Source organism: Panthera uncia, chromosome B4 (genome assembly GCF_023721935.1).
Source record: "Panthera uncia isolate 11264 chromosome B4, Puncia_PCG_1.0, whole genome shotgun sequence".
Classification (NCBI taxonomy): domain Eukaryota; kingdom Metazoa; phylum Chordata; class Mammalia; order Carnivora; family Felidae; genus Panthera; species Panthera uncia.
Window position 1 is genome coordinate 90,768,758 of NC_064809.1, and position 26,459 is coordinate 90,795,216.

The 26,459-nt window shown below is 40.6% G+C and overlaps 1 protein-coding gene across 2 annotated transcripts; it reads right to left on the reverse strand.

The window, feature by feature from the left end:
- Positions 1 to 888: 888 nt before the first annotated feature.
- Positions 889 to 26,265, reverse strand: IL26 (interleukin 26). 2 transcript variants are annotated; one of them, XM_049625932.1, is made up of 5 exons: positions 25,695 to 26,265; positions 25,553 to 25,609; positions 25,240 to 25,374; positions 10,067 to 10,132; positions 889 to 9,976 (listed from the first exon to the last, which is right to left on the reverse strand). In XM_049625932.1, the coding sequence occupies exons 1-5, from the start codon at positions 25,863 to 25,865 to the stop codon at positions 9,890 to 9,892; spliced, it is 516 nt and encodes a 171-aa protein (XP_049481889.1). In that variant the 5' UTR covers positions 25,866 to 26,265; the 3' UTR covers positions 889 to 9,889. The 2 variants fall into 2 exon arrangements, 1 of the variants encoding a protein (XP_049481889.1); XR_007456723.1 differs by lacking the exons at positions 25,553 to 25,609; positions 25,695 to 26,265 and having other exon boundaries at positions 9,942 to 9,976; positions 10,067 to 15,490; positions 18,868 to 25,329.
- Positions 26,266 to 26,459: the final 194 nt, after the last annotated feature.

Consider the following 26,459-nt stretch of genomic DNA (forward strand, 5'->3'; position numbering starts at 1 on the left):
GGCATGCTGATAAATTTGGTTTGGGGTATGAGGATAGAGAAGAAGTCAAGGATAACCTTAGATTGTTGGCTTTAGCAATTGAGTAGGTGACGATTTATCACATAATGATAATAACTCACACTTTATAGTTTTTATTATGGCCCTGTCATGGCTCTAACTACATCACATATATTACTTCATTTAATCCCCACTGACACCACCACAAAATAGGTACCATTTCCATCACCCTTATTGTACAGAGAAGGGAAGGGAGGGATGGAAAGATTAAGCTCACTCAACTACTGGGGTGCCTGGGTGGCTCAGTCAGTTAAGCATCTGACTCTTGGTTTGGGCTCAGATATGATCTCACAGTTTCATGAGTTTTGAGCCCCACATCAGGCTCTGCACTGACAGCGTGAAGCCTGCTTGGGATTCTCTCTCTCCCTTTCTCTCTGCCCCTCCCCTGCTCACATGCTGTCTGTCTCTCTCAATGTAAATAAATAAACTTAACAAACAAAAAAAAAAGCTCACTCAGCTTTTAAATTCCAGCCAATATTTGAACCCAGGATCTGCGGGCTCCAGAGTCTGTGTGCTTGCCATGGTGTCATCCTGTCCGGTATTTCCAAGTTGCTGCACACTAGAGGATGAACTGATCGTAGAAGGCGAAACGAAACTTTTGCTTTTGACATTCTGTATGCAACGCCTCGTGGGGCAATGTCAACTACACAGCTGGACGTGCGAGTATGGAATTCAGGGGCTAGGTCAGCCTGGAGATACCGATGGAGTCATCGGCACATGACAGATAGTGTTTAGAGTCATGGGGTTGAACTGGATATACCTAACAGCAATCTCTAACAAGGTTCAGAAGAGGCCCAAAGCCAAGCCCTGGGGTCCTCCAGCTTGTCATTTTTATTTTTTTATTTTTTTATTTTTTTTTAATTTTTTTTCAACGTTTTTTATTTATTTTTTTGGGACAGAGAGAGACAGAGCATGAACGGGGGAGGGGCAGAGAGAGAGGGAGACACAGAATCGGAAACAGGCTCCAGGCTCCAGGCTCCGAGCCATCAGCCCAGAGCCCGACGCGGGGCTCGAACTCACGGACCGCGAGATGGTGACCTGGCTGAAGTCGGACGCTTAACCGACTGCGCCACCCAGGCGCCCCTCAGCTTGTCATTTTTAGATAGGAACTCACTTGAGAGTCTGAGAAGCAGTATCCAGGTGAGGTAGAAAGAACCCCAGAGGAACCTGGATTTCTAGAACCTACGAGATTGAAGTGTTGGCTTGATTCTCTGCCAGGCTCTGTCCTCATGGTGGCAGCTGGGTTGCAGTAGTTCAGCTTATATCCTTTCAAGCTTAAGGCTCATAAAGAAGAGAGAGACTCTCCTCCCAGGGAGAACATCCTAGAATTCACTCTGACTGGACCTTCTTGGGCTTATTCCAGAATTCTGTACCAATCACTGTGACTAGGGAGCCCTAGTGTAGGATCCCACCCACAACATATGGAACTGCACCATCCACTCTTGTTTATACTTTGTGTGACATTATCGCCAGAATTTCAAAATCACCATGGCTAGAAAGTATACAGGGACACGATTTCTATGAAGAGAATGCTTTCTCGCCAGTATCCAAGAGCCAAAAGATGAACTTACCATGCCAAGGCTGCTGGCACTCATGGCTGGCTGTCCATATCTAAGCTCCAAATATGCCTTCTCTGTCTCAGCTACTCTACGCCTCATCTAAATGGTACAAGTAAATGGAAAATAGAAAGTCACCAGAGCTTCGTTTCAGATCAACTGCTCTGAAAACGGTTCTGGTTAAGAGAAATGTAACCACATGATTGGGAAGCCATTTCACCCACTCTCTTGTAGGAGTTTCTATCCTGTCATAGAGGGTAAGGTTAGGAACCGGCCATGCTTAGAATTTGCAGCATTCTTGGCTACAGAGGTCCTTTGACCCTTTCCCCTTATCTCTTCTCCTTATCCCCTTGACATTCATTCACTCATTTATTCATTCAACAGCAGTTTATTGAGCACCTACTGGATAAGGCACTGGTTAGGTCCTGGAGACAGAGTAGTAAAAGAATCCAACAAAACCCCTCCCATCATGAAATTTAAATTCTAATAGAGGGAGACAGATGACACTAAATTAAAATAATATGTAAGTAACTTACACAGTATGTTAGGGGTGATATATACTATCGAGAGGGCAAAAAAAAAAGGATGTGGAGTGCTGTGACAGGAGATGTGCAATTTTAAAGAGGATGGCCGCTTCTCTTAAGTAATTTTTCTGTGCCAACTATCTTTTTTTTTGAAATTATTATTATTTTTCTTTATGTTTATTTTTGAGAGAGACAGACAGAGTGTGAGTGGGAAAGGGGCAGAGAGAGAGTGGGAGGCACAGAATCTGAAACAGGCTCCAGGCTCTGAGCTGTCAACCCAGAGCCTGATGCAGGGCTCGAACTCGGGAACGGTGAGATCATGACCTAGGCTGAAGTTGGATGTTTGACCGACTGAGCCACCCAGGCGCCCCATAACTATCTTTATGTATAGAGAATGTTTTCCTGATTAGTTAAAAGCTTAAAATCAGTGATGCATGAAGACATTTAATGGAAGGGGAGGAGTGGGGGTCCAGAGGACATCAGTGGACCATCCCTGGTCCTCAAAGGCTGTGGATCAGAGTTTATTCTTGGGAAGGTGGGCCAAGCATGACTTATCCTAAATCCTGGAATTATGGCTTGTCTAGTTTTGAAGGGTGGGGAGTAAAATGAGTTGGAGGAAGCTTTGGGTAGGAGCTGAATAGGCAAGTGGGGCCTCCTTCCCCCTGGAGAATTCTCAGTCTCATCCCTATTCCCCACAGCAGATGCAAACACCTGAGTTTATGGCTGGGGTTCTCCCTCTCCCTCCTACACCCAAAGCAGCAGAGAGCTGGGGTGTGGCACCCTCCAATCCCGGGGGACATAGGGAGAAGCCATTGCTGGGCAATCTCTGGCTGAGCAGAGTGGATTTTGTGTGGGTAGAGAAGAAACACAATGTATTATCCAGGGCATGCTTCTCTCTATTAAAATTATGTGAAACATTAAAATCAACTACAGTGTACCATTTGTAGTTAGGCTTGGCTAAGATTTCAAACTTATTGTTAAATAAGTGGCCCATAGGACATTTTAGGGTATGTCTTTCAGACGAAGAAAAGGTAAAAGGAGTATACATGTGAAAAGATGATCAATTTGACAAGTTGCCAGGGAAATGCAAGCTATAACAATGTGATGCCATTTTCGGTCATCAGGCTGGCAAAATGGAAAAATATTGACAATATCTAATGCTAGCAAGAATTTGGGGGAAATTAGCAATATAAGAATTATAAGAAATAATTCGGCAGTATTTAGCACATCTGGTGACCCTACAATCCTGCTTCTAGAAAACATCCCTATAAAAATAAAAACACAGATGAGGAGACACACACACACACACACACACACACATATACACTTATTACAGCCTGTTTTGCAGGGACTATAAAACCAAAACAACAAACTAAAATAGTTGAATAAATTATGCTGTCCTCATTCCATGGACTATTTTGCAGCTATTAAAATGAACATACATATATTTGGAAAGATGCCCCTGATGTGTTGAGTTGTAAAGTTGAAAGGTAGAATAAATGTGATGCTGTTTGTGTCTCTAATAAAAAGAGAAAGATATGTGTATATATATCTTTTATTGTTGTTGATAAAAACAGAAAAATTATGGCAAGAACTAGCAAACCATCATCACTGGTTCATGGAAGGGGGAGGTAAAGAGACAGAGAGAGATGACGATTTTCTTTATATGTCTTGATATTATTTTGATTCTACAGCAACATATATATATTTTTTTTTTGAAGTAATAAATTATAAAAGAGAAAAGCAAAAGAATGACTGTGAGAAAATATGGCCCAAGAGCCCAACAAGGATTCACTAACTGTTGGGAATGCATTTGAAAGAGAATAATCCCCTGACATTGAAAGCACCCAAAACCATGCCTTTGGAAAACAAGCGGGGAAACGTGGAACCATCTCATCCAGAAGAGAGATGAGGGGAAGAAATGACGGAGCTGAGACGGAAATGAGTGAAACGCTTGCTGTTTGCAAATGTTTAACATGTGGATGTGTCACCCAATGTCCATTCTCCCCCTCTCTCTCACAGGACAGAACCCTTGATTTTTAACTGAATGCATGCCTCCCCAAATACAGACTGCATTTTCTACCTTGCTTGGGGCCGGGCGTGACTCTGTAACCAAGTTCCGGCCCTGCGCTGTGCACACACACAGGGTGCATGTAACTTCCAGCCTGAACCTTTAAAGGGAAAGGACAGAGCCTCTTCTTCCCCAACATGCCTCCCAACTAATCCACCTGTCCCATGGAGGATGTGTCACAAGTACTCTGAACCTCAAATTTTGGAACTAGGAAAACAGATGATGAATTTCAAGAGGATAGATTTCAGGCCGATCCAAACAAATTTCTAATAGGCAGAATTAGAGATAGAAAGGGCTTTTCTGGGAAGTATTTTGTCTCTTTTAAGTGCAAGTGCTGTATGAGAGCAGTGTTATAAAGAAGATTCTGGTATAAGATGCAAAATTGGACAATACAGTTGGATTGGTCCTTTCAAGTTAGGAGGTTCTATGTTCCTGTGAAGTCCAAATTTCAAAGAGTTTCTGTGTTAGGCTAAAATAAGATGACGGAAGTTTATTACAGTGCATTTTTCTGAGGCCACATTTACTACACATCAGTGGAAAGTGTAAAACTCCAGAGTCATCCTAGACTGCTTCCTCAATACTGCTCCCCCCTCAACCAGTTGGTCTCCAAGTTCTTTCCGTTTGACCTCCTAAATATCTCCCAAATCCATTTCCTCTCTTCCAGCTTCACTGTCACTATTTTGCTTCCCCGTTGTTTCACTCCAAAAACATTTCCTGAATATCTGTTGCACGACAAGCACCATGTTAAGCACTGAGGACACAATGCTGAACAAGACGCTGTCTGTGCCTTTAAGAAAGAGATAAGCAAGCAAACAAAAAAGTACAATCTGATGTGCTAAATACTATTCTGAAAATATGCTGTGCAAGGGGCACAGCCTGGGAATGGGGGCTTGGAAGAGGGAATCAAGCAAGGAAGGCTTTCTGGAAGAGGTGACACAGCTGAGCTGAGTCTCGAAGAAAATCTCCCCAAATATTGCCTCCTCGGTGCAGTGAGTCTTGCCCTCCACCCCATGCACTCTGTATATTTCTCCATTTTGCTTACATTTCACCGTATATTTATCTTCCTATCTCCCTTCCTAGGTCCTAACTTGCTAGAGAAACTGTGAGTTTTATTTATCATTATTAGCTTAGCCATGACTGCATGACAAGCACATAGTACACATTCAATCAATATCCATAGAATTGATTGGTTTTCATTTTAGCTAGTAACTCACAGCCCTGGTGAAGGACTCCATTTTTATGAATCCTTCTCATGTGTAGTAATTCGCGGCACAGTTCCACATCAACTTTTGAGACTTTCTGCTCAGCCTGACTGAACTTTCACTTTTTGTTACTACCATCATGTATACATCTGACCGTTCCAGAAGACTCCCTAACAGGAAGGACAGTGACTCTCATAGCCTTCCTCCCTGGGAAGCTGCATCAACCATGGCCTACCTGGGAAGACAGTGCTCTCCCAGAGGGCTGCAGAAGGAAGGACGAGGGCCACACTGCCATCCCAGGATCCTCTGTCAAGAGCGTCAGTCATAAGTACCGTGGAATGACTGACTGGGTGAATGTGCTTTCGTACCTTCATCTCTGGAAACAATGACAAGCGCTCTGAAACCAGTTTGAAACCTGAACATCGTGGCTTGACTTTTTTTTTGCATGTTATCTGTGGGCAGGTTAAAATGATCAAGTTCTATTTTCTAAGCTGGACCAGAATGAGGTAGTGGAAATTCATTATAATGCAGTGTTTCCCAATGTGTAAGACACATTCCACCCAGGGTTTGCAAGATGATTCTATGTGGTACGCAAATGAACGTGTTTTAGTTAAGAATTTATCTGTTTAAGGGGCACCTGGGTGGCTCGGTCGGTTAAGCGTCCGACTTCGGCTCAGGTCATGATCTCATGGTCCGTGGGTTCGAGCCCCGCGTCGGGCTCTGTGCTGACAGCTCAGAGCCTGGAGCCTGTTTCAGATTCTGTGTCTCCCTCTCTCTGTGACCCTCTCCCGTTCATGCTCTGTCTCTCTCTGTCTCAAATATAAATAAACGTTAAAAAAAAAATTAAAAAAAAAAAGAATTTATCTGTTTAAGTTTAGCAACCTATTTTAAGAGCCATATACGTATTAACAGTTACCTTTTACTGGGAGCAAGTAAACGTATATGTTGATTTAAATCCATTGTTATGCAAATAATAGCATAGGTATTCTTAGAGGAGAACCACTGTTACATTACATTCCTCAAGATTCATACCAACCAGTAAAAATTACGGCAGGAGATGTGCCAGAGCCAGAAGAAACCTTGGAGACTATCTAATTCAATTCAATACTTTATTCACTTATTCATTCAACAAATATTTATTGGGCACTTACTGTTTATTAGGGTTTGGGCAGAAGAACTACAGTGAACCGGAGATAGTCTAATGAGTGAAACAGATATGAAATATACAGAGGAATTATAATTATGATAGGTTCTGTGAAGAAGTAAAGCATATATGAAACCATGAACAGTAGAATAATGTTTGAATGAAATCTTAAAGGATCAGAAGGAGTTAACCAGGCAAACCGAGCTCGCAGGTGGTACTGAAGGCAGGCGGTGGGAAGAGAGGAGGGTGTGTGAAACCCAGACAGAGCAGTGTACCTGGACTAAGGGACAATCCAGCCCCTCAGTATGCAAATATCTGTATAGATCACCTGTGGTAGTTAATTTCAATCAGGACCAATCCAGAAATGGAGGCCCAACAGTGAGTGACCTGACATTGGCCACACATCCTAAGAGCAGCAGGACCAAAGCCTCAATCTATTCCCTCCTGGGTCCATACATTTACCACATGCTTAGGTAGCGTCCTATATTCGGGCCCTGTACTGGGTGCTGGGGATTCTACAGGGAATAAAACAGACAAAACCTTGCCCCACACAGCTACTATTCTGATATGGTGGAGACAGCCAATAAACAAGTCAATGTAAGTGTGTCTGTCAGTGGGGTGATGAGGAGTGAAAGGGTGGCTCTGGAAGGGGTTGATACTTTGTATGAGTGACGTTCTGATGATGTGGGCAGAGGCCTGAAGGAAGACAGAGAGAGCACAAGTGGGGAGGGGCAGAGAGAGAAGGAGACAGAATCCAAAGCAGGCTCTAGGCTCTGATCTGTCAGCATAGAGACCAACGCAGGGCTTGAACTCACAGAGATTATGACCTGAGCTGAAGTCGGATGCTTAACCAACTGAGCCACCCAGGTGCCCCAAGACTAGTCAGGTCTCAACCCCACTGTGGCCTCTTCCTACCACTCCATGCTGTTCACTGGTCTTCGGGCTCCTTCTGTTCTACCTGTGCTAAGAGCAGGCTCAGCTCCTTCAGTTCTAATGATATGCTGACCTACACAATGTTTTCATAGGAAATTTAGTTTCCTGGGTATAATATAGGAGGGATCTCTCAGAAGGAATCTCCATCTATAAATGCTAAATGGCTTTAGGGTTCACAGAGCACTTTGTGGGTGTTTGGGGGTATGTGTCCATTTCCCAAAATGTAACCATCTCTGGTTCTGATAAAGTCCAGAGTAGGACCTATAAACCGAAGGGAAGGCTTCATCCAAAGCCCAGTGGCCCCACCAAACCCTTTTTCTCACTGTGCCTCAGGACACCAGCTTCTCTCTTCTTGCCTTTTCAATAGTCCAGTCTCTACTCAAACACACTAAAACCATGCTTTTTCCTTAGCATTTGAGAAAGTTTGCTTGTGAATAGGCATTGAGACATGGATATTGGTTTCTTACTGGGTGATGACCTTTAGAGTCCTATAGTGAGTGCTTCTGACTGAGTTTAGCAGCCTTTTGACTATTCTGGGTAAATGAACGATTTTGGGAAATAAACAAACACATTGAATTCAATCACCAAAAATATTGGGGAGCACGAGTGAAATTGTTTCCTTCAGGACCTCGGGTTTGCTGACCAGCAAATGAATATTTCATAGCCCCACTGATGTCTGGAGTCCATAAGCAATGCAGCAGGTTAGGCGTGGTTTGCAACCAAGACTGGGGACCCTGGGCTCTGTGGAAGGACAACATGGTCAAACTGAGGCACGAGGGGCAGCTTCTAAAAGTGGGGTAATGACAGGCCATGGGTACACCACCTCCTCTCAAGTCCATGGCAAAGCCAGGGGGCATATTCCTCATCGCCAGGATCCCATCTCTTCCAAACGTTCCTCAAAGAAAGTAGGGTGCCCAAAACAGACCCATAACTAAATACAGAGTACAGACTGATGGTTGCCAAGGTTGTGGGGTGGGGCAAAAAGGAGGAAGGGGAGTGGGGAGGTACAGGCTTCCAGGTATGGAACAAATAAGTCAGAGGAATGAAAGGTACAGCATAGGGCCTATAGCCAACGGTATTGTAATAGTGTTGTGTGGTGACAGGTAACGGGAAGCCCTAGGTCAACAGCGCAAGATGAAGAGAGTCCTCCAGGCTCCCCCTTTCCATTTCCTTCTTCTCTCCACAACTTGCCCTCTCTGGGGGGTCTTAATAGAGATAAAACATGGGACCACAGGGTGTGGATGGGGAAAGCAGAGAGAAGGAGTGGCAGGGGACAAAGAAGTGATTTTGGAAAATGAGCTAGATCGAGAGAGGCTAGTCCCTAGCGAATAGAATAATCAGCATATGATTGAAAAGAAGAACTGGATGGTGGGAAAGCAATAAAGAGAAGAGGGGCCAAGGACCAAATCCATATGGACCTGGAGGAGGCCCTGCCTATTCATATCACAAAACACCAAGTCACAGTGTTGTCTGTGTGCCTCGGCGGCACGAGGAACACTTTGCAGAAGTGAACCGGCCATCGCACAAACTGCTCGCTGAAATGGCCCGGGTCTTGCAGGCCTCTAGGTGAGAAGCCGAGTCCATGTAATGCAAAAACAAAGGCCCAGCCATATTATTCATTTAACTGAAGGGCTAGCTGGGCAAGTGAGGCTTTTAAGCCCTGAAAAGTTTCCTGGAGAGGAATTTCAGCTGCATTGAGGCTTTTATTTGACCTCCATCGACTTTCCTAACTGTACAGCACCTGGAAGGAGCATGATCAATCTCCAACAGCATCTCAGGTTGGTAGCTTGTGGTCTTTGAGGCTTGAGTTATCTGTCAAAGGCCTTCCCGTTAAACCATTCCGAGCAGTTAGTTTACATGTCTGTCCCATCTGATCTGATCTGGTTGTTACCCACTGTACTCAATAAAATTCCAACACGCTGTCATAGAAAGGCCATCCAGGAGAAAGAATCACAGTTTACTTATTAACATAAAGGTCTGTTGGGAGCTAAGTTCACACCAGACATAATTAAAAGTCATAAAAACCCTTAAGTAGATAATAATCAGAATAGCATCTATGGAAGTCTCGATAACATTATATTGTATTCCAGAAAGCTGTCACTTTTCCTCCACAAATATTACATGAGTTAATTCTGATTATGCAGCTTTAAATTAAGTGTACTTGAGGATAATAAAACATGTTCAGGATGAAAGTATTCTTTGAAAATATAGAAAATGTACATATTAGAGATAATTTATGGATCTCCAAAACTTTAACATGTTAAATTTACCTAGTCATCTAACTTGGTATCAGTACCATGTACAAAAGTTTTTTAAAAGCAATACAGTCTTATAAATTTATTTCCAGTGGTTCTCATTATGTTCCAAAATAACAATCAAATCCATGCACTTGGCTTCTTGCATTACTTAATGCTTTCCAGGAATTGTTTAATCCAGGAAAGAAGAATATCCAGTTCACTGACAGCTTTGTAGATTCCTTTGTTTCCAATCTGCAGATAAAATAGAGATATAAAAGCAGAAATTTTCACATTTTAAAAAACAAAGTACAGTATTCAAAAACAATGATTTGAAATACTTACCCCATAAAATGTTCTTTTCATCCTGGTAATCGTTTTCATCTCTCTTGCTGATGAAGCACATGAAATCTAATAAATCAACAGAAAATACAGGTTATATTATTGAAGAGGCTGTAATAATACTTTTCTACCCATTCAATAAACATTTATTGAGCAGGTATAATGTTCTGGGCATAGATGTGCACTGGCAAATAAATAATAGTTGGTCTCTGTCATCACAGAGCTTACAGTTCCATAGGAGACGCAGATGATAAATAAAGAAACTAACATTAAGTTACAAAATACAAGGTACAAGTAAATCTGTGTTTGTAATGCCGGGGACTCTATGATAAGAATTTACAGGAATGGCCTACTTTCAACTGGATGGTCAGGGAAGGCTCTTTTGAAGAATGATGTTTAAATTAAAATCTGAAAAATGAGAAGGAACCAGTAGTATGGGAGCATGAAGAAAGGATAAAGGGCATTTGGGGAAGATGCACAGGAGAGAATAATTCAGGCACAGGGGAGGGTGTGTAAAGGCCCAGAGGCAGGAAGACAACAAGACTAGAGCAATCCAATCAGAGAGACAAAGGAAACATGGGAGATGTGGGAACTTACAAGAACAAATTCCCTTTTTGGAAAATCATCCTGTCCACTATGTACATCGCACAGTACGGTATTCAGGCACTAACTGCCAGGAGAAAACATCAGGAAATATTAGTTTCTAAAGCAGGAGAAGGAGCGTTCAATGTTTTGAGAAGATGGCTTGTAACCAGGCTAGGAGAAACTGCCAATCTCCTTTGAGGAGGTGAATTTTCAAACCCTTTCTGAGCACAGAAATCACTTAGTAGTCAAGTAGGAGGTCATTAACATTGTCTTTTGCTTGCCCATGACTTTAGTTTTTACTTGTGGAAACTCAGTGCTAGAACAGACCAAGGAGGTGGTATAGGCCAATTCTTCTCGATTTACAGAAAAGAAAGCCAAGTCCCAAATGGTTAAGTTGCTTGCCAAAGGTCCTGTCCTAGTGATAAAATCGTGCTGGGCACATCAGTAATGGTAACAGTTAAAACTCATGAAATGGAGGGGCTCCTGGGTGGCTCAGTTGGTTAAGCATCCGACTTTGACTCAGGTCACGATCTCATGGTTTGTGAGTTTGAGCCCCGCATCGGGCTGTGTGCTGACAGCCTGGAGCCTCCTTCAGATTCTGTGTCTTCCTCTCCTTCTGCCCCTCCCCAGCTTGCGCTCGCTCTCTCTGTCAAAAATAAATAAAAACTTAAAAAAAAAGAAAACTCATGAATGGAAACAGCTAAAAGACAGCACTTTTGAAACCAATAAGACATGGCCAATGTCAATCAGCAGGTCCCTTTAGGCCAGAACACAAAGAGAAAAGTGGGGACAATGGGCAGCATTCAGGCTCCTTTTCTTACCAAGCAAAAATAGCTGAAATGATTTGACAGTTATATCCTGAATGCTGTTACAGGGCCTAATGGTGGTGATGGTGTCATGACTGCCCAAGTGGGGACTGTACTTTCAGGTATACACTGTGTAGAAGGAAGAGACCCCTCTTGTGCAAGGGGCCTCCCCGATTAGGCACAGAAGAGCTTGCAGACACAGAATGTTCAGGTTAAGGTATAGTTTACAGGACTCACACCACGACATTGGATTTTCCTGTGGTAAGAACCCTGAATTAAGAAGAGGACATTTCAGGGGCATCTGGGTGGCTCAGTCAGTTGAACATCTGATTCTTGGTTTCGGCTCAGGTCGTGATCTCACGGTTTGTGAGTTCGAGCCCTGCGTCAGGCTCCTTGACAGAGCCTGCTTGGGATTTCTCTCTCCCTCTCTCTCTCTCTCTAAATAAATATTTAGAAGAAGAGGACATTTCAACCCAGACCAGATCCAGTGAGGCCAAAACAATGTGTGACAGATCCTGAACAGTGGTAGGCCATCTCAGAGAGTACAGTCAGAAAGAATCCATTCATTCATTATGCAAATGATGAAGCGCTCACTATGTGTCCGACTTCAGTGCTGGACACTGAAGACATAATGATGAACCAAAAGAGTAAATAAAGAACTGCGGACAGGAAATTAAAAACAAAAACAAAAAACACCAGATCAATATTATTAGGTAAAAATTCAGCAGCTCCAGGAGCTCTCTACTTTATCTCAATCCCCCTGCAACCGAAGACAGAAATACTGAGAAGATTGCGAGGTAAAAATAATAACAGTCAACAGGTATTATGTTAGTATTATGTATCAGGCACTAATCCGAAGGCTTTGATTATATTACCGCATTCGGTCCTCACAATAACCGTGTGAGGTAGGTGCTATTGTTATCCTCATTTTACAGATTCATAAGCTGAAGCACAGAAGTCAATATTATGCTTGTGTTCACACAGTAAGTGGAAGAACTGAGATCCAAACCCAAATATTCTGACTCCAGAGTCTGTATTTGAAACCACTCTATTATACCAAAAAAAAAAAAAAATCAGCATAACTTGGAAGAGATATTCCAATTCAGCCAAGCTCCTGTTGAAAACCTTCAAAATCCAGTTCCAAAGAGAGATTAGTTCAAAGATCTCGGTTCTGCATTATAGAAGGGAAATGCTGGAAATGGCTTTAGAGGACGAAGCTGATCAGCAGAGACAGAGACAGAGAAGATTTCTACGTGAAAATGGACGATGTGATAATAAGCAGAAGAAATACTGTGGGGTGTGTGTGTGTGTGTGCGTGCGTGTGTGTATGTGTGTGTGTGTTTCTTTGTTCATTTTGTTTTTCAGACTGGAACTACAAGAGCAAATTCGAGAAATAACCAAGTCTAGGTCCAGCCAAGAGAGTAGCTATGGAAAGAAATTTAGACAGGTCTGCCCATTAGACAGTTTGATTAGATGCTGATTCTTTCTGACCTGAAATTATCTAATAGAAAAGTAGTTGGTCCAAATCTTGCAATGGGATGAAAGAGAACTTCGTAAGAGAATCAACATTTGCCTAAATCCAAGGCACTGTAGCGAAGTTCTTAGGTGCAAGGATCGACCACAAAGTACAGAACCAAGTTACACGGCACAATATCCAGTATGCCTGTGCTAGGATGTAAAGATTTAACACCAAAAGTGGGAAGCGAAAAAAACCAACCAAATTCTGGACCTTACGGAAGTTAAATATCATTAAGGCATTCCTTCTGACTGTGTCTCTGCCCAGAAAACTCCAGCCCGCAGCACATCCCAGAGCAGGGTGGGAAGGACAAGAAGGACTTCTGCCTTCACTCCACCTAAGAAGGGCGAGGAGAGTAAAAAAGGAGAAAAATAAGGTTTGGCAAACAACAACAAGAACCACCTCCACCACCAACAGCAATAGCAAGAAACACTTAATAGTGCCAATGTTGCCACAGGAGCGTGCTGGTTTATGGGATGCTTTCTGGTGCCTTGAGATCCATTCACTATACGTGGCCTCCTAGTAAAGATCTGATGCAGTAGGTTCTCGTTTTCCTCACTGTTGTCAACATGTCTACAGACCCAGCAGAGCAGCCAGGTTTTACTGTCACAAGTCAGATGGCTTTGCCATCTAATATGAAATTAGAGAAATTTCTAATGCAGTGATTTCCTCTCCCTTATATTTCCGTGTAGAGTTGCATTTGCTGAAAACAATGCACAACAAAGGGTCAGCGACATTACTGTAGGAACGGATGCATGACTTGACAAACTCAACCAAAGCAGATGTGATCTAGACTGGAGGCCATTTGTTAGTAGAGCTAGAATAACTAGGGCTCAAAGAAAAGCATGAGATGTCAGAAGGCAACAGCCTAGTCATGCATCATTAAGTTAATACATTTTTATTGCATAGTTATTATACACTAAGCATACAATAGTGCCTCCACCCATATCACATTGATTAATTTAATTTTTAAAAGTAGCCTGCCAGGGGCACCTGGGTGGCTCAGTAGGTTGAGTGTCTGACTCTTGGTTTCAGCTCAGGTCATGATCTTATGGTTTGTGGGTTCGAGTCTTACCTCAGGCTCTGTGCTGACAGCATGGAGCCTGCCTGGAATTCTCTCTCTCTCTCTCTCTCTCTCTCTCTCTCTGCCTCTCCCCTGCTTGCTCTCTCTCAAAGTAAATAAACAAACAAACAAAGAAGTTTTTTAAAAAAGTATCCTGCAAGATAGGGGCACCTGAGTGACTCAGATGGTTGTGTCCAACTCTTGCGTTCAGCCCAGGTCATGATCTCACGGTTTCGTTCGTGAGACTGAGCCCCTCCTCGGGCTCTGTGCTGACAACAGAGCCTGCTTAGGATGTTCTCTCTTGAAATAAGTCAGTCAGAGAGAGACAGATTTCATATGATTTCACTCATACGTGGAATTTGAGAAACTCACAGATGAACATAGGGGAAGGGAAGGAAAAAGAAGATAAAAACAGAGAGAGAGAGACAAACCACAGGACACTGTTAAATACAGAGAACAAACTGAGAGTTCATGGGCGTTGCAGGGGCGTATTAAATGGGTGACGGGCATTAAGGAGGGCACTTTTCCGGAAAAGCACTGGGTACCATATGTAAGAGATGAATCACTGGGTTCTGTTCGTGAAGCCAAGACTACACTGTATGTTAACTAACTTGAGAATAAAACAATTTTTTGATTTAAAAAGTTTTTTTTTAAAGGAACGTTCTCTCTCCTCTCTCTCTCTGCCCCTCCCCCTGCTTGCATGCACGCACGCTCTCTTTCTCTCAAAATAAATAAATACACTTTTAAAAATAAAATACAGTAAAATAAAATAAAACAAAACAAAATAAAAGTAGCCTGCAAGATGAAAAATGGCCTTGGCACACAAGCGATGGCTCACAGTCTGCTCAGACAAATGGTGACGCAAAATTACAACACTGTGTGATAAATACTGTGATTTAAAAAAAAAATACAATTGCTCTAAGCAGTAGAGGCAGCCTGACTGCGGGATTCCATAAGACTTCCAGAAGAAAAACTCCGGTTAGCTGCACCTTGAAGGGTGAGTGTGGTGGAGCGCAGAGGCAGGGAGAAGGGCCAGGCGGGCAGAGGAAGCTCAGTGCTCCAGACTGAAGAGCGCAGAGATGATCTGGACACCCTTCAGGTCTCAGCTAAAACGCCCAGATTCAACGAGCTGCTGTCTGGCCCCCAGCTTCCAGCCCCGCCGCAGCGCCCCCTGCCGCCAGCTCCCTGCACAGCACCCAGCCCGAGCTGAGACCCGCTGAAACTGGCTGGCAGCGTTTTCAAGGAGTTTTAAAAGGACAGAGATATTATATGTCAATTTTGGTTGTTCCAGCATGTGGAATAGTGTTCAGCAAGTATTAGATGCTCACTAAATGTCTGTTGAGTGAAGGGATCAATGAACACAACGCAAGCACCAGCTTACAGCTTTGGGGTTCACAGGGCCTCTGGTTTAACAACATAATGAAGCATGTCCCGGGCATCAGTGAGCATTTTGGTTTCTGAAAAACAACGGGATGAACAAACACAATCCGTAATTTTGTGTCCCCAATCTCCTCACATTTTGAATAATTATACAAATTTGGATTATGTATGACCGCTAAAACACAAATGGAAAATCCCTCTCCACTGATAATGCTGTGGAAATGAAATACGTGGGTCAAGGACTAGACAGCTACACATGCTGTGTTCCTGCAGAGAACTAACTGTACATAGTGTATTCTCCAAAGAACGACCTCAAATTCTTTCTATGAAGAGTTTGATTAGCGTATATCCTATCATCAACAAATGCAGCATTTTCACAACCACTGGAGGAATGTAAAATCGTACATAAGCCCCTATATTTACCTCATCATACGACTTCAGACTGGATTGCACCATCTTTTTTTTTCACACAACATTTCTCCATGTTCCATAGAAAAAACTAGAAAGAGTTTCCAAATACCTTCACTACAAACTCTTAAACGCTCTCAATGTAACTGTTTATTAGAATGAGTCCATGCATGCGTGTTAACTAGACTTATTGTGGTGATCGTTTCATAATTGATACAAATATTGGATCATTATGTTGCACATCTGAAAACTAATATAATGTTGTATGCCAATTATATATCAAGAAAAAAAAAAGAATAATTCCATGTAACGTAGCCCATGGAAAGATAGAGCTGTGCCCCATAATAACGTAGCCCATGGAAAGATAGAGCTGTGCCCCATAATTCTGACAGAGAACTTATATACCGCTAACTAAGGAGCGAATTTGGCAACAGAGATTCTGTAATATCATTAGAAAATATATACACCAAGATTTAAACCGGTTACTCAAAAATGATCTCTTTATGTTTAAAGAACTACTATAAATTGTACACATTATGCAAGTTAACACTAACATGGGCACTGAAAAGGAATTTATTGTTTAGGTGACCCATTCCTTTGGAAATTGTCGCCAAAATGTAATTGGAAGAAAATTAGTGTTGTGTGTAAGGAAAGCAATAAGGAAAGACACTAAGAATTTGACAGCACCGTTATATGCTAATAGACACTAGCATGTGCATTTAATTCTTCCAACAACCACAAGATGAGATTATTGGTATTGCTGAAGACAGGTTTTGGACTGGACTTTGCACTTAATGAGAGAATAACACAGGGCTGGTCTCACTTTCTACTTCTGGTTTTATCAGTTCAATCGGTTGCAATTAAAACAAATTGAAACTGCCAGGATAAGTAACAGGCATGTTTTGTAAGTTGATAAGCTAGTTGCAATTAATGACACAAATTACCTGTTGAATACGCTACAAGATGTGGAGACACAAATATTCTCTTAGCCAAGACTTACCAGACTTTAAAATTAAGTACATATAATAAATATAAAGAAATGTATTTAATTGAATGCCAATTAAAGGAGATAATGAAATCTTAAAAACTAGTGGAGTTTTTTTTCAGTTTCAGTTTCAACTTTGATCACTAGCGATTAGGCAAATTTTTCATGAATTCAACTAAGCAACTCGTAAGTTCCTTTTTAAGTATGAGAGTATTTGAGCTCCATGAGAATCTTTAGGGGCACCTGGGTGGTTCAGTCAGTTAAGTGTCTGACTTTGGCTCAGGTCATGATCTCACAGTTCGTGAGTTCGAGCCCTGTGTCGGATTCTTGTGCTGACAGCTCAGAGCCTGGAGCCTGCTTTGGATTCTTTGTCTCTGTCTCTCTCTGCCCCTTCCCCACTCATTCTCTCTCTCTTTCTCTCTCTGTCTCTCTGTCTCTCAAAAAAATAAATAAACATTAACAAATTTTTTCTAAAAAAAAATCTTTCATGTGTTTTTTCACATATGCATAGGTCAGCTTTCCAAATACCATTTAGCCAAATACTATGGCTAGCAAAGATTATAGAAATAAAAATGTTTACATTCCCCATAACTTATTTCCTTTGAATAATTATATGATCCGAATTGCCCAAATCAGACTAATTTTAAAATATAATATTTTATTAGGTGCTGCAAAATACCTAGAATGTTACAAAAAAAAAAAAAAAAGGAGATGACATTCAAATACAGTGGTACCAGAATTCCAGACCAAATAGCTTATCATGATAATTATCATGGTTCTGTCTCTTAGGAGCAGCTTAATAACACGCCAGTCTTGGTGGACTTAAAAAAATGGAAGGCAGGAAGCTTGTAGAAGCCAGAAAGAGTCCTCAGAAATGAAAAATAATTTAAGTCCATGAGTTAATAATAACTCTAGGAGAAAATAACAACTCACTGATCACCTGGGAAGAATGTTAGAAAATCAATTCCTTATATTGAAAACTAGTAAAGAAAGAAAAAGAATTAAGTATTTGTTCTGCCTTTCTTATATGATAAATTTCTCAGGAGAGCCAAGTAGTAAGGGTAGGTTCTGTTTGTGGAATTACCCCCATTTATAAATAAGGAAGGTATAATAGAATTTTTAAAGTATCATTTTGCAATGCCTTATGAATAAATATATCTAGACAATAATTAACGACTGCTAATATCATAAACACAAAAGCCATATACTATGTGTCTCTGATGAAAAGTACACAACCCTACATATGAAGTGATTCAGCCAAAACATCAAGCTGAATCTGATCAAGTATCTATGTGTAATTACCAATGTATGGAAAATAAAGAAAAACAAATTAAATGACAATGAAGATTCAATCCTCAAACTGCAGACTATGAGAAACTTTGTAAGGCAAACAACGCTATATCTTTAACAAATAAATTGGAAGAAGAACAAGAAGAGGAGAAAAGAAAAAATCTGAAAGAATTCATCCCTAATAGAACTGTACCACAAGATATGTTAAAGGAAATCCTTCAAAGAGAAAGAAGATATTACTAGATAGGAACCTGGGTCTACGCAAAAGAATGAAGAGTCTCAAAAATGGCAAAACACAGAGTTATAATTAATAAGTTAATAAAAGGGATAAAATGGAATCATTTAAAAAAATCAATCGAAAAGAAGTCAGAAAAAGAAGAAAATGGAACAAAGAATAACTGGATAAATAGAAGAGAAACAACAGGGTGGTAGATTTAACCCCAACCATATTAAACCCCCATCACATTTAAGGTAAATGATCTAAACCTACCAATAAAAAGATTGTCGACATGGATAAAAACACACAGAACCTAAATATATGCTGCCTAAAAGAAATCCACTTTAAATAAAAGGCACAAATAAGTTACCAGTGAAAGGGCAGAGAAAGATATATCATGCTAACACTAATCAAAGGAAAGCTGAAGTGGTTCTATTTTTGTCAGAAAAAGTGGATTTCAGATCAAAGAATATTATGAAGGACCATAGGGTACTTTTATAAAATAAAGGGGTCAATTCATCAAGATGACATTGTAGTCATAAATATTTACGCACCTGATAGCAGAACTTCAAAATACATGAGCTTCTACCATGAATACTGATAGAGAAATAGAAAAATTCACAATTAATGCCAGAGATGTCCACAATTGATAAAATAAGTAAAAAAAAAAAATCAGTAAAGATATAGAAAAATTGGAAAATAGTAACAACTAGATCTAAGTGATATTTATAGAACACCCCACCCAACAGCAAGATATCAATTCTTTTCAAATACACATACAACGTTTATCAAAATTAACCAAATTCTGGGCCATAAAACATGGCTCAACAAATATAAAAGGATTTGAGTCACATAAAGGATGCTCTTTGACGAAAATGAAATCAAATTAGGAATCAAAATCAAAAAGGCATCTGGAAAAATCCCCAAATATACAGAAACTAAAGGATTCCCTTCCAAATAACAAATGGATCTAAGAAGAAATCAAAAAGGAAACTAGAAAGTATTTCAAGGTAAATGAAAATAGCACAACATATCAAAGATTGTGGGATGTAGCTAAAGTACTTTGTACCAAAAGGGAAATTCAAAACACTGAATTCCTATACTGAAAAGATTAAAAAAACCTCAAACTAATAACTTCAGCTTTCACCTTAAGAAAACACTGAAAGATCTCAAATTAGTGACCCAATCTTTCAACTTAAGAAACCAGAAAAAAAAAAAGAGTAAACTCGAATGTAACAGAAGAAAGGAACAATAAAACTCAGAATGAAAATCAGTGAAATCAAAACTGAAAATCAATAGAGGAAATCAAACTAAAAACTGATTCTTTGAGAAGTCAATAAAATTGATGAATTTCGATAAAATTTCAGGGGAAAAAAGGGTGAAGACAAAAAATACCAATATCCACAATGACAGAAATGACATCATCCCATACTATTACAAACATCAAAAGGATATTAACATGGGTTGCCTGGGTGGTTCAGTCGATTAAGCGTCCGACTTCCGCTCACGTCATGATCTCACAGCTCTTGAGTTTGAGCCTCCTCTCGGGCTCTGTGCTGACAGCTCAGAGCCTGAAGCCTGCTTCAGATTCTGTGTCTCCTTCTCTCTCTGCCCCTCCCCTGCTCACACTCTGTCTGTCTCTCTCTCTTTCAAAATAAATAAACATTAAATTGAAAAAAAAATTTTTAAAGGATACTAAGGAAATAACATGAACAATTTTGTGGCTAAAACTTGGTAGATTTGATGAAATGAATAATAAAATTGAAAAACACAAATTATCAAAGCTCACTCAAGGAGAAATTAAGAACATCAATAGCCATGCAGCTATTAAAAACTAAAATACTTAGTTTAAAATCTTCCCATGCACAAAACTCTAGGCAAAAATGGCTTCACTGGACCATTGGCTTCAAAAAATGGCTTCAAAGGATCAATTCTATGCAAGCCCTTCCAGAAAATGAAAGAGGGGAGAATACTTTCCAACTTACTGAATGAGATCAGCATTATACTAATTCCAAAAATGAGACAAAGATATTAAAGGATACAAATGTCCCTCATAAACATAGATACAAAACTTATTAATAAAATTTTAGCAAGTTGGACCTAACAATACATGATAGGGACAAAGCATTATTACCAAATAGAGTAGATCCCGGAAATGCAAAGTTGGCATAACTTTGAAAACCAATGTAATTGGTATCAATCGTCTAAAAAATAAAATTCACATGGTCATCTCAACAGGTGAAAAGGCATTGACCTACATGTGAAACCTAAAAGTAGAAAAAATTGTAAATGAAAACAGTAAAAGTTCTTTGTGACCTTGTGTTAAATAAAGATTTCTTAAATGTGGCACAAAAGGCATGATTCATTGAAGAAAAAAATTGATAAGTTAGACACCATCAAAATGTAAAACGTCTTCTCTTCAAAAGACACTGTTAAGATAATGAAAAGATGTCACAGACCAAGAGAAAAATATATGCAAATTATATATCTGATAAAAGATTTGCATGCAGAATATACTTGAAAACAAACATACGCAAAACCCAGTGAGAAAATAACCAACCTCTTTTTTCTAATGGGCAAAATATCCAAACAGACACTTCACCAAAAATATATTGATGATAAATAGGCAAGTCAAGAGATACTCGACATCATTAATGACTGGGGAAATGCAAATGGAAAACACAATGTGATACCACAACTACACTGGCTGGCATGTGTAAACATTGACCATACTAAGCGATAGCAAGGATCGTGAGTAGTGACCTCTCGCACACTACTGGTGAGAACTTAAAATAGGATAGTCACTTTGGAAAACAGTTTGGCCATCTCTTACAAAACATCCACCTAACTTATGATCCAACTATGCCACTCCTAGGTATTCACCCAAGAGAAATGAAAATACCTGTCCAAAGGCTTGCATACAAATATTCATAGCAGCTTTACTTGTGATAGCTGAAAGCTGGGGGGAAAAAAACCATCAGTAGGCAAACAAACAAACAAATTGTACTACATCATTATCATAGAATACTACATGGCAATAAAAAAGGAATAAATGACCAATACACTCAGTAACACGAGTGAATCTCAAAATAATTATGCTGGGTGGAAAAAGTCAGACATAAAAGAGTGTAACATATGGGCCATTTACATTAAATTCTAGGAAATGCAAAAAAATCTACAGTGACAAAAGGCAGATCAGTGATTCCCTGGGGACGGAGACAGATCACAAAGGGGCACCAAGAAACTTTTGGGGGTGATGGATATGTCTATTATCTTAATTGTGGCGATGGCTTCACAAGGGTATACGCATGTCAAAACTACCAAATTACACACTTGAACTATGTTCAGTTAATCGTGTGTTGATTATATCTCAATAAATCTGTTAATAAATACGTCATAAATATTAAACATACCCAAAATATATATGGAAAGCTTACATACTACTCTTATGATTACTCTGACGTGTGGGACTCCTGAAACTTCTAGCAGGTCTGACAGCAACTCATTTACCTTACTCCAAGCTTTCTCCTTCTATGTTTAATGAATGACACCCCCTCCCACTCAGCCCCCCAAGTAAGAACCTTAGGCTCATCCCAGACTCTCCTCTCTTCCTCAGACTCTCCTCGCCCTTCCCTATGACCCGAGTGTGTTCACTCCAGCCACATTATTGCAATGCTTTTTATATACTTTTTTCTCCCTAGAGCCTCACCCCCCCCACCTACATCCCTCTACCTTCACCAAAGAGCTTTCTCTGAAACATAAGAGTATGTGATCCTGCCCTGCCCTTCGATGGCTTTACATTTTTCTTCAGGACAATCCTTATCCTCAGCCGGTGTTATCATGCCTCTCTTAGCCAGCCCTTTATTAGCATCTCCTGGCTAAAATCTAAACAACCAGCCTCCTCTAGACATTCCCCAAGCCATTCTACATTCATACTCAGTTACTTGCTGTTTCCTGAATATGATATGTCATTTCACACCATCAAGCTTTATTCAAGCTTCTCCCCCCGCCATTCCTGCTCCCTCATTCCCCAGGAAACCGAATGCAGTCGTCACCTCCTTCAATAATACATGCTCTCCAAACCTCAAGGTGGACAGAATTAACTACCTCCCCCTTTGTGCTTCCACAGTGACCGGGTCACACAGAAAACTCAGCATCACACATGTCACATTTCATGATTCACTGGCCTTCTTTGTTTACATCTCTCTGCCGGTAAGAAGAGTACAAGCACCAGAGACTGGGGACTTGATCAGACTGGTCTTTCTCACCCAGGACAGAACCTGGAAAATACAGAAGTAGGCCACCTGCTGTAAGCCAATTTGCAAAAATTCAGTTTACAAAACTGACTTGTTTCTTTTAACCATTTAGTTCCAGTTGATTGGGTTTTCATTTGTCTTTACAACACCATTTGCAGGAAAGTTCTATATTCATAAGAAGAAATCATTCACTGACTAGAGCAGATGCTCAGTAAATTTATATTAAACAGATACCAGCTTCTTTTACCAAAAATACAAAATTATCATTGGCCAAAAGATTAAGCCAGATGCAAGCACCTATTTCCCCGACACAATGTCTGCGAAGGCTTTCCAAACTCAGGCTAATCCTCTGATTTTCTTTTTCAGTTTCGCAGAGGTGGTTGGTATACCTCTCAGCATAAACTCCAAAGTCTGTGAGACAAATTAACTGGGGCTAGCAGCGCTTGACTTCAGGTGCGAGAAAGTAAGAAGGAAAGCCCAGAATTAGGTGGCGCTCAGGGAGGTTGAGTGGACGTGTGTGCTCGTATTTGGCCACAAGGGGGAGCCAGCCACTTTGGTACGCAGTCACAGCCCTCGCGGGAGGTACCCCACTGCTCCCGCAGGCCGTGTGACCCAAGTCCCTGAAAGAAACATCTCTGTTGGCAGAAGTACCTTTTTTGACAGGTCTCTTTAGGGAAAAAAAAACTTCTCCAGAAATAAATCCAGGCAAACCAGAGTTCCCAGATAATTGTATTTTTCATCTAGAACGTTTCATGGTCTTGGTTATAGCTATCATTGAGTTCTCTAGCTATTTGAGCCGAGGAAACCCAACTGATGGGAAAATAGACACACCTTTTGGGGCTCCAGGCGTCTAGATACACTCTACAGTATCAGGCAAGGATTTATTCTAGTGCCTCACCACCATTAACAACTTCATTTGAAATAACATGATATGAAATCGACTGACCAATGCAATGAATAGCACCTACACCGAGGAATCGGGGTTAAAACAAAAAGGGAAGAGAAACAGGATGCATTTAAAAGAAAAGAAAAGAAAACAAAACAAAACAGGCTGAAGAGGATCCTGGTCTCCAGACACCGAAATGGAAGCAGCTCGATTGTTCGTTTGAACTCCACCCCAGCCTACAGTGGCTGCCTTAGGTCTCATTATTTCCCCTATATCAAGTCCTTCAAGAGGTAGTCTCCTCCTCCTCAAATCTTTTAGCGGCGAAAAAGCTCTTACTTATAACCTAATAGGCTGGCGGGAGGGGGAATGAAATATAAAACTACATAATAATTCAACTTAAATTTAAGAGGCTATTTATATTATTCACTATCTTAACAAGATGACCTCAAAGGTAAAGTATAAAAAAAGCCAAGGAGAAGTGAGGATCTTTCCATTAGTTTAGGCAAGGGAATTGGCCCAGGGCATTCTCTCTCTTCTACAAGGAGGCGCCAGGTTGTAATTTTTATCGTTGCAGATACATGAATGGGATCGGAGAGTTTATAAGACACCATGCAACCCAAGCTTCAAACAAGGACATAACTTAAACACAAACTAACCAAAGAAAAAGAGAAGATAAATTCAGTGGAATTTTTTACCTACCGACCACGTCACCCACATATAATGCCTCTGTACTGTGGTCTGCAATTTGAGATCCTGAACACTTTGACAGACCCCAAGGAAAACACATCTTAACTCTTAAGTAAAACTCCACCTGCAACTGCCCGGAATTGAAGTCTCAGTGACCATAATGCCCAAGAGTACAGAACTCGTTTCCATCTAGCAATCCAAGGACTGCAATAATCATCACTACTCCCCCTTCACACTGCCTGCAAAGTACAATCACAAGAGGCTGAGAAAGCATGCTTGGAACCCAAACAGGATCATAGAAAAGATTTACCATCCCCCACAGAGGCAAGTCGACTAATATTGCACTGATCCCAGCTTAATTGTTTTGCTTTATTTTGTTTCATTGTTCTGCACCCGTCTTTCTTACCGTGAATGTTTATAGAGAAATGTGGTCACTTTAACCTTCTTAATTAATTCCCCATTGCTTGTGGTGACAGTAGCCATACTGCAGCATCAAATAACTTAAGGGCCAAAGAAGACATACCCCTGTTTTTATAAAGTTTGGACTGAGACAGTGCCTTAAAAAGGGTATAGCTATAAAAAAAATTAGGTAAATAAGAAAAAAGCAATCTAAAAGCTCTCATCAATATGGCAAGGAAAGAAAGAAAGAAAGAAAGAAAGAAAGAAAGAAAGAAAGAAAAGAAGGAAATAACAGCCTAGAATAGTATGTGGCACATGTTGGTGCTTAAGAAATATTTATTAAATAAGTGAATGAATCACTTGGGACTCATATACAGAGCAAACAATAAGTAAACAAACAAACAAATAAATAAACAAATATTGAGGATCATTCCGTGGTATTTTAGATCTCCAAGATGTCGTATGTGCCACTCCTTAAGAATAATAAATATTAAAAACAGAAACAATAAGTATTGGCATTTTGAGTTACTCGTGGTTATTCAGTGCTGGTTCACTGATGATAAACTCTCCACTTGGACCACAAGCCACCAATTAGAAAGCCCCTTTTACTCACCCTTGCTGTGGAGACAGCTCCCTACATGCTGTTTTCTAGGTAGGTTTCTAGGATCAAACTCACTGTGTTTGCTGTGCATACTTACACAGCGGCTCAATTGCTGCCTAAGGCTATGAAATTCTTCCACAAAGTGTCTTTCCTTGCAGACTTGTAATTGGAGTTGACCAAAAACATCGTCCATGAAGAAGGACAGAAGCTGTTCTTGGAATCTGCAGTTTTTCTATAAATAAGATATGAGAAATCGCATAAAGTAAACCGTGGAATATAGTTTTTGTAAAATGTCACTGCAATCCCCACCTGATTATTATGTAATGACCACCTGGAAAAATTAAAATGCAGGAGGGAAAGCATCAAACAAGTAGAAAGATGAAAAACATTTAAAAAACCCTCTGGCTCACCATAAATAGCTTTTTTGTTTTCTTTTTTAATAATCGTATATTTTTTATGCGGTCTTCCTACAATAAAACAAAGGGAAATAAGTGTTATCCAGAATTACAAATGTCCGTTAGGTCATCATTTTAAGCAGAGCCTAATACTTACTGGAATTGTTGCTTTGAGCCATGCCGCCTTGACGTAGAGTCTGTCAACAGCTTGAGACAGTGTGCCCCTTGGGTAACAACCTTTCGCAGAGGAAGATTGCTTGTGCTTGGCGATGACAAGAGACAGAGTGGCAAACAGCAACCCAGACCTCAAAATGCAATTTGCCTGCATCTCCCTCCACCCCACTCTGGGCTCCTGTTGCTCGCCAGACAGTTTCTTGCCCTGGTTCGATGATCGGATAACCTACTTACTTAAGCCCTCAAGGCCACCTCTTCAATGAGATCCTGTGGTAGATAACTTACAGTTTACAGAGAGGAAGATCACTCCAGCTGTTCTATTTTTTTTAGAGCTTGCTTCATAACCGAAAAAGCTTTGACCGCACTATCTGTGACACTAAGAAAAAGCACAAGTTTACTGGGAAGGTTAGGGCCCCCTTTTCAAAAAAAAAAAAAAAAAGTCAAGTCAGAACCTCAGTTGCCTATCACAACAGATGCATTGTTTTAAACAGGTTCATGACATGCCAGTAAGGGAGACTCATCTCCGGGAGGCCGTGTGATTTTTTTTTTTTTTTAATGTCCATATGAAAAATAAAATCTCCTTTTTAGCCAATATCCCCACCCCCCCAAAATTAACCACAGGTAGAGTGGAGAGCCCCGGGAAACTTGCTCATGATCTCCTATGGGTTTTACACATATCCCTTGCAGAGTCCTTCACCAGGCTCCCTCTCTTCTCTCAGGAGCCACCTTTCTTTAGCCAGCCAGCATT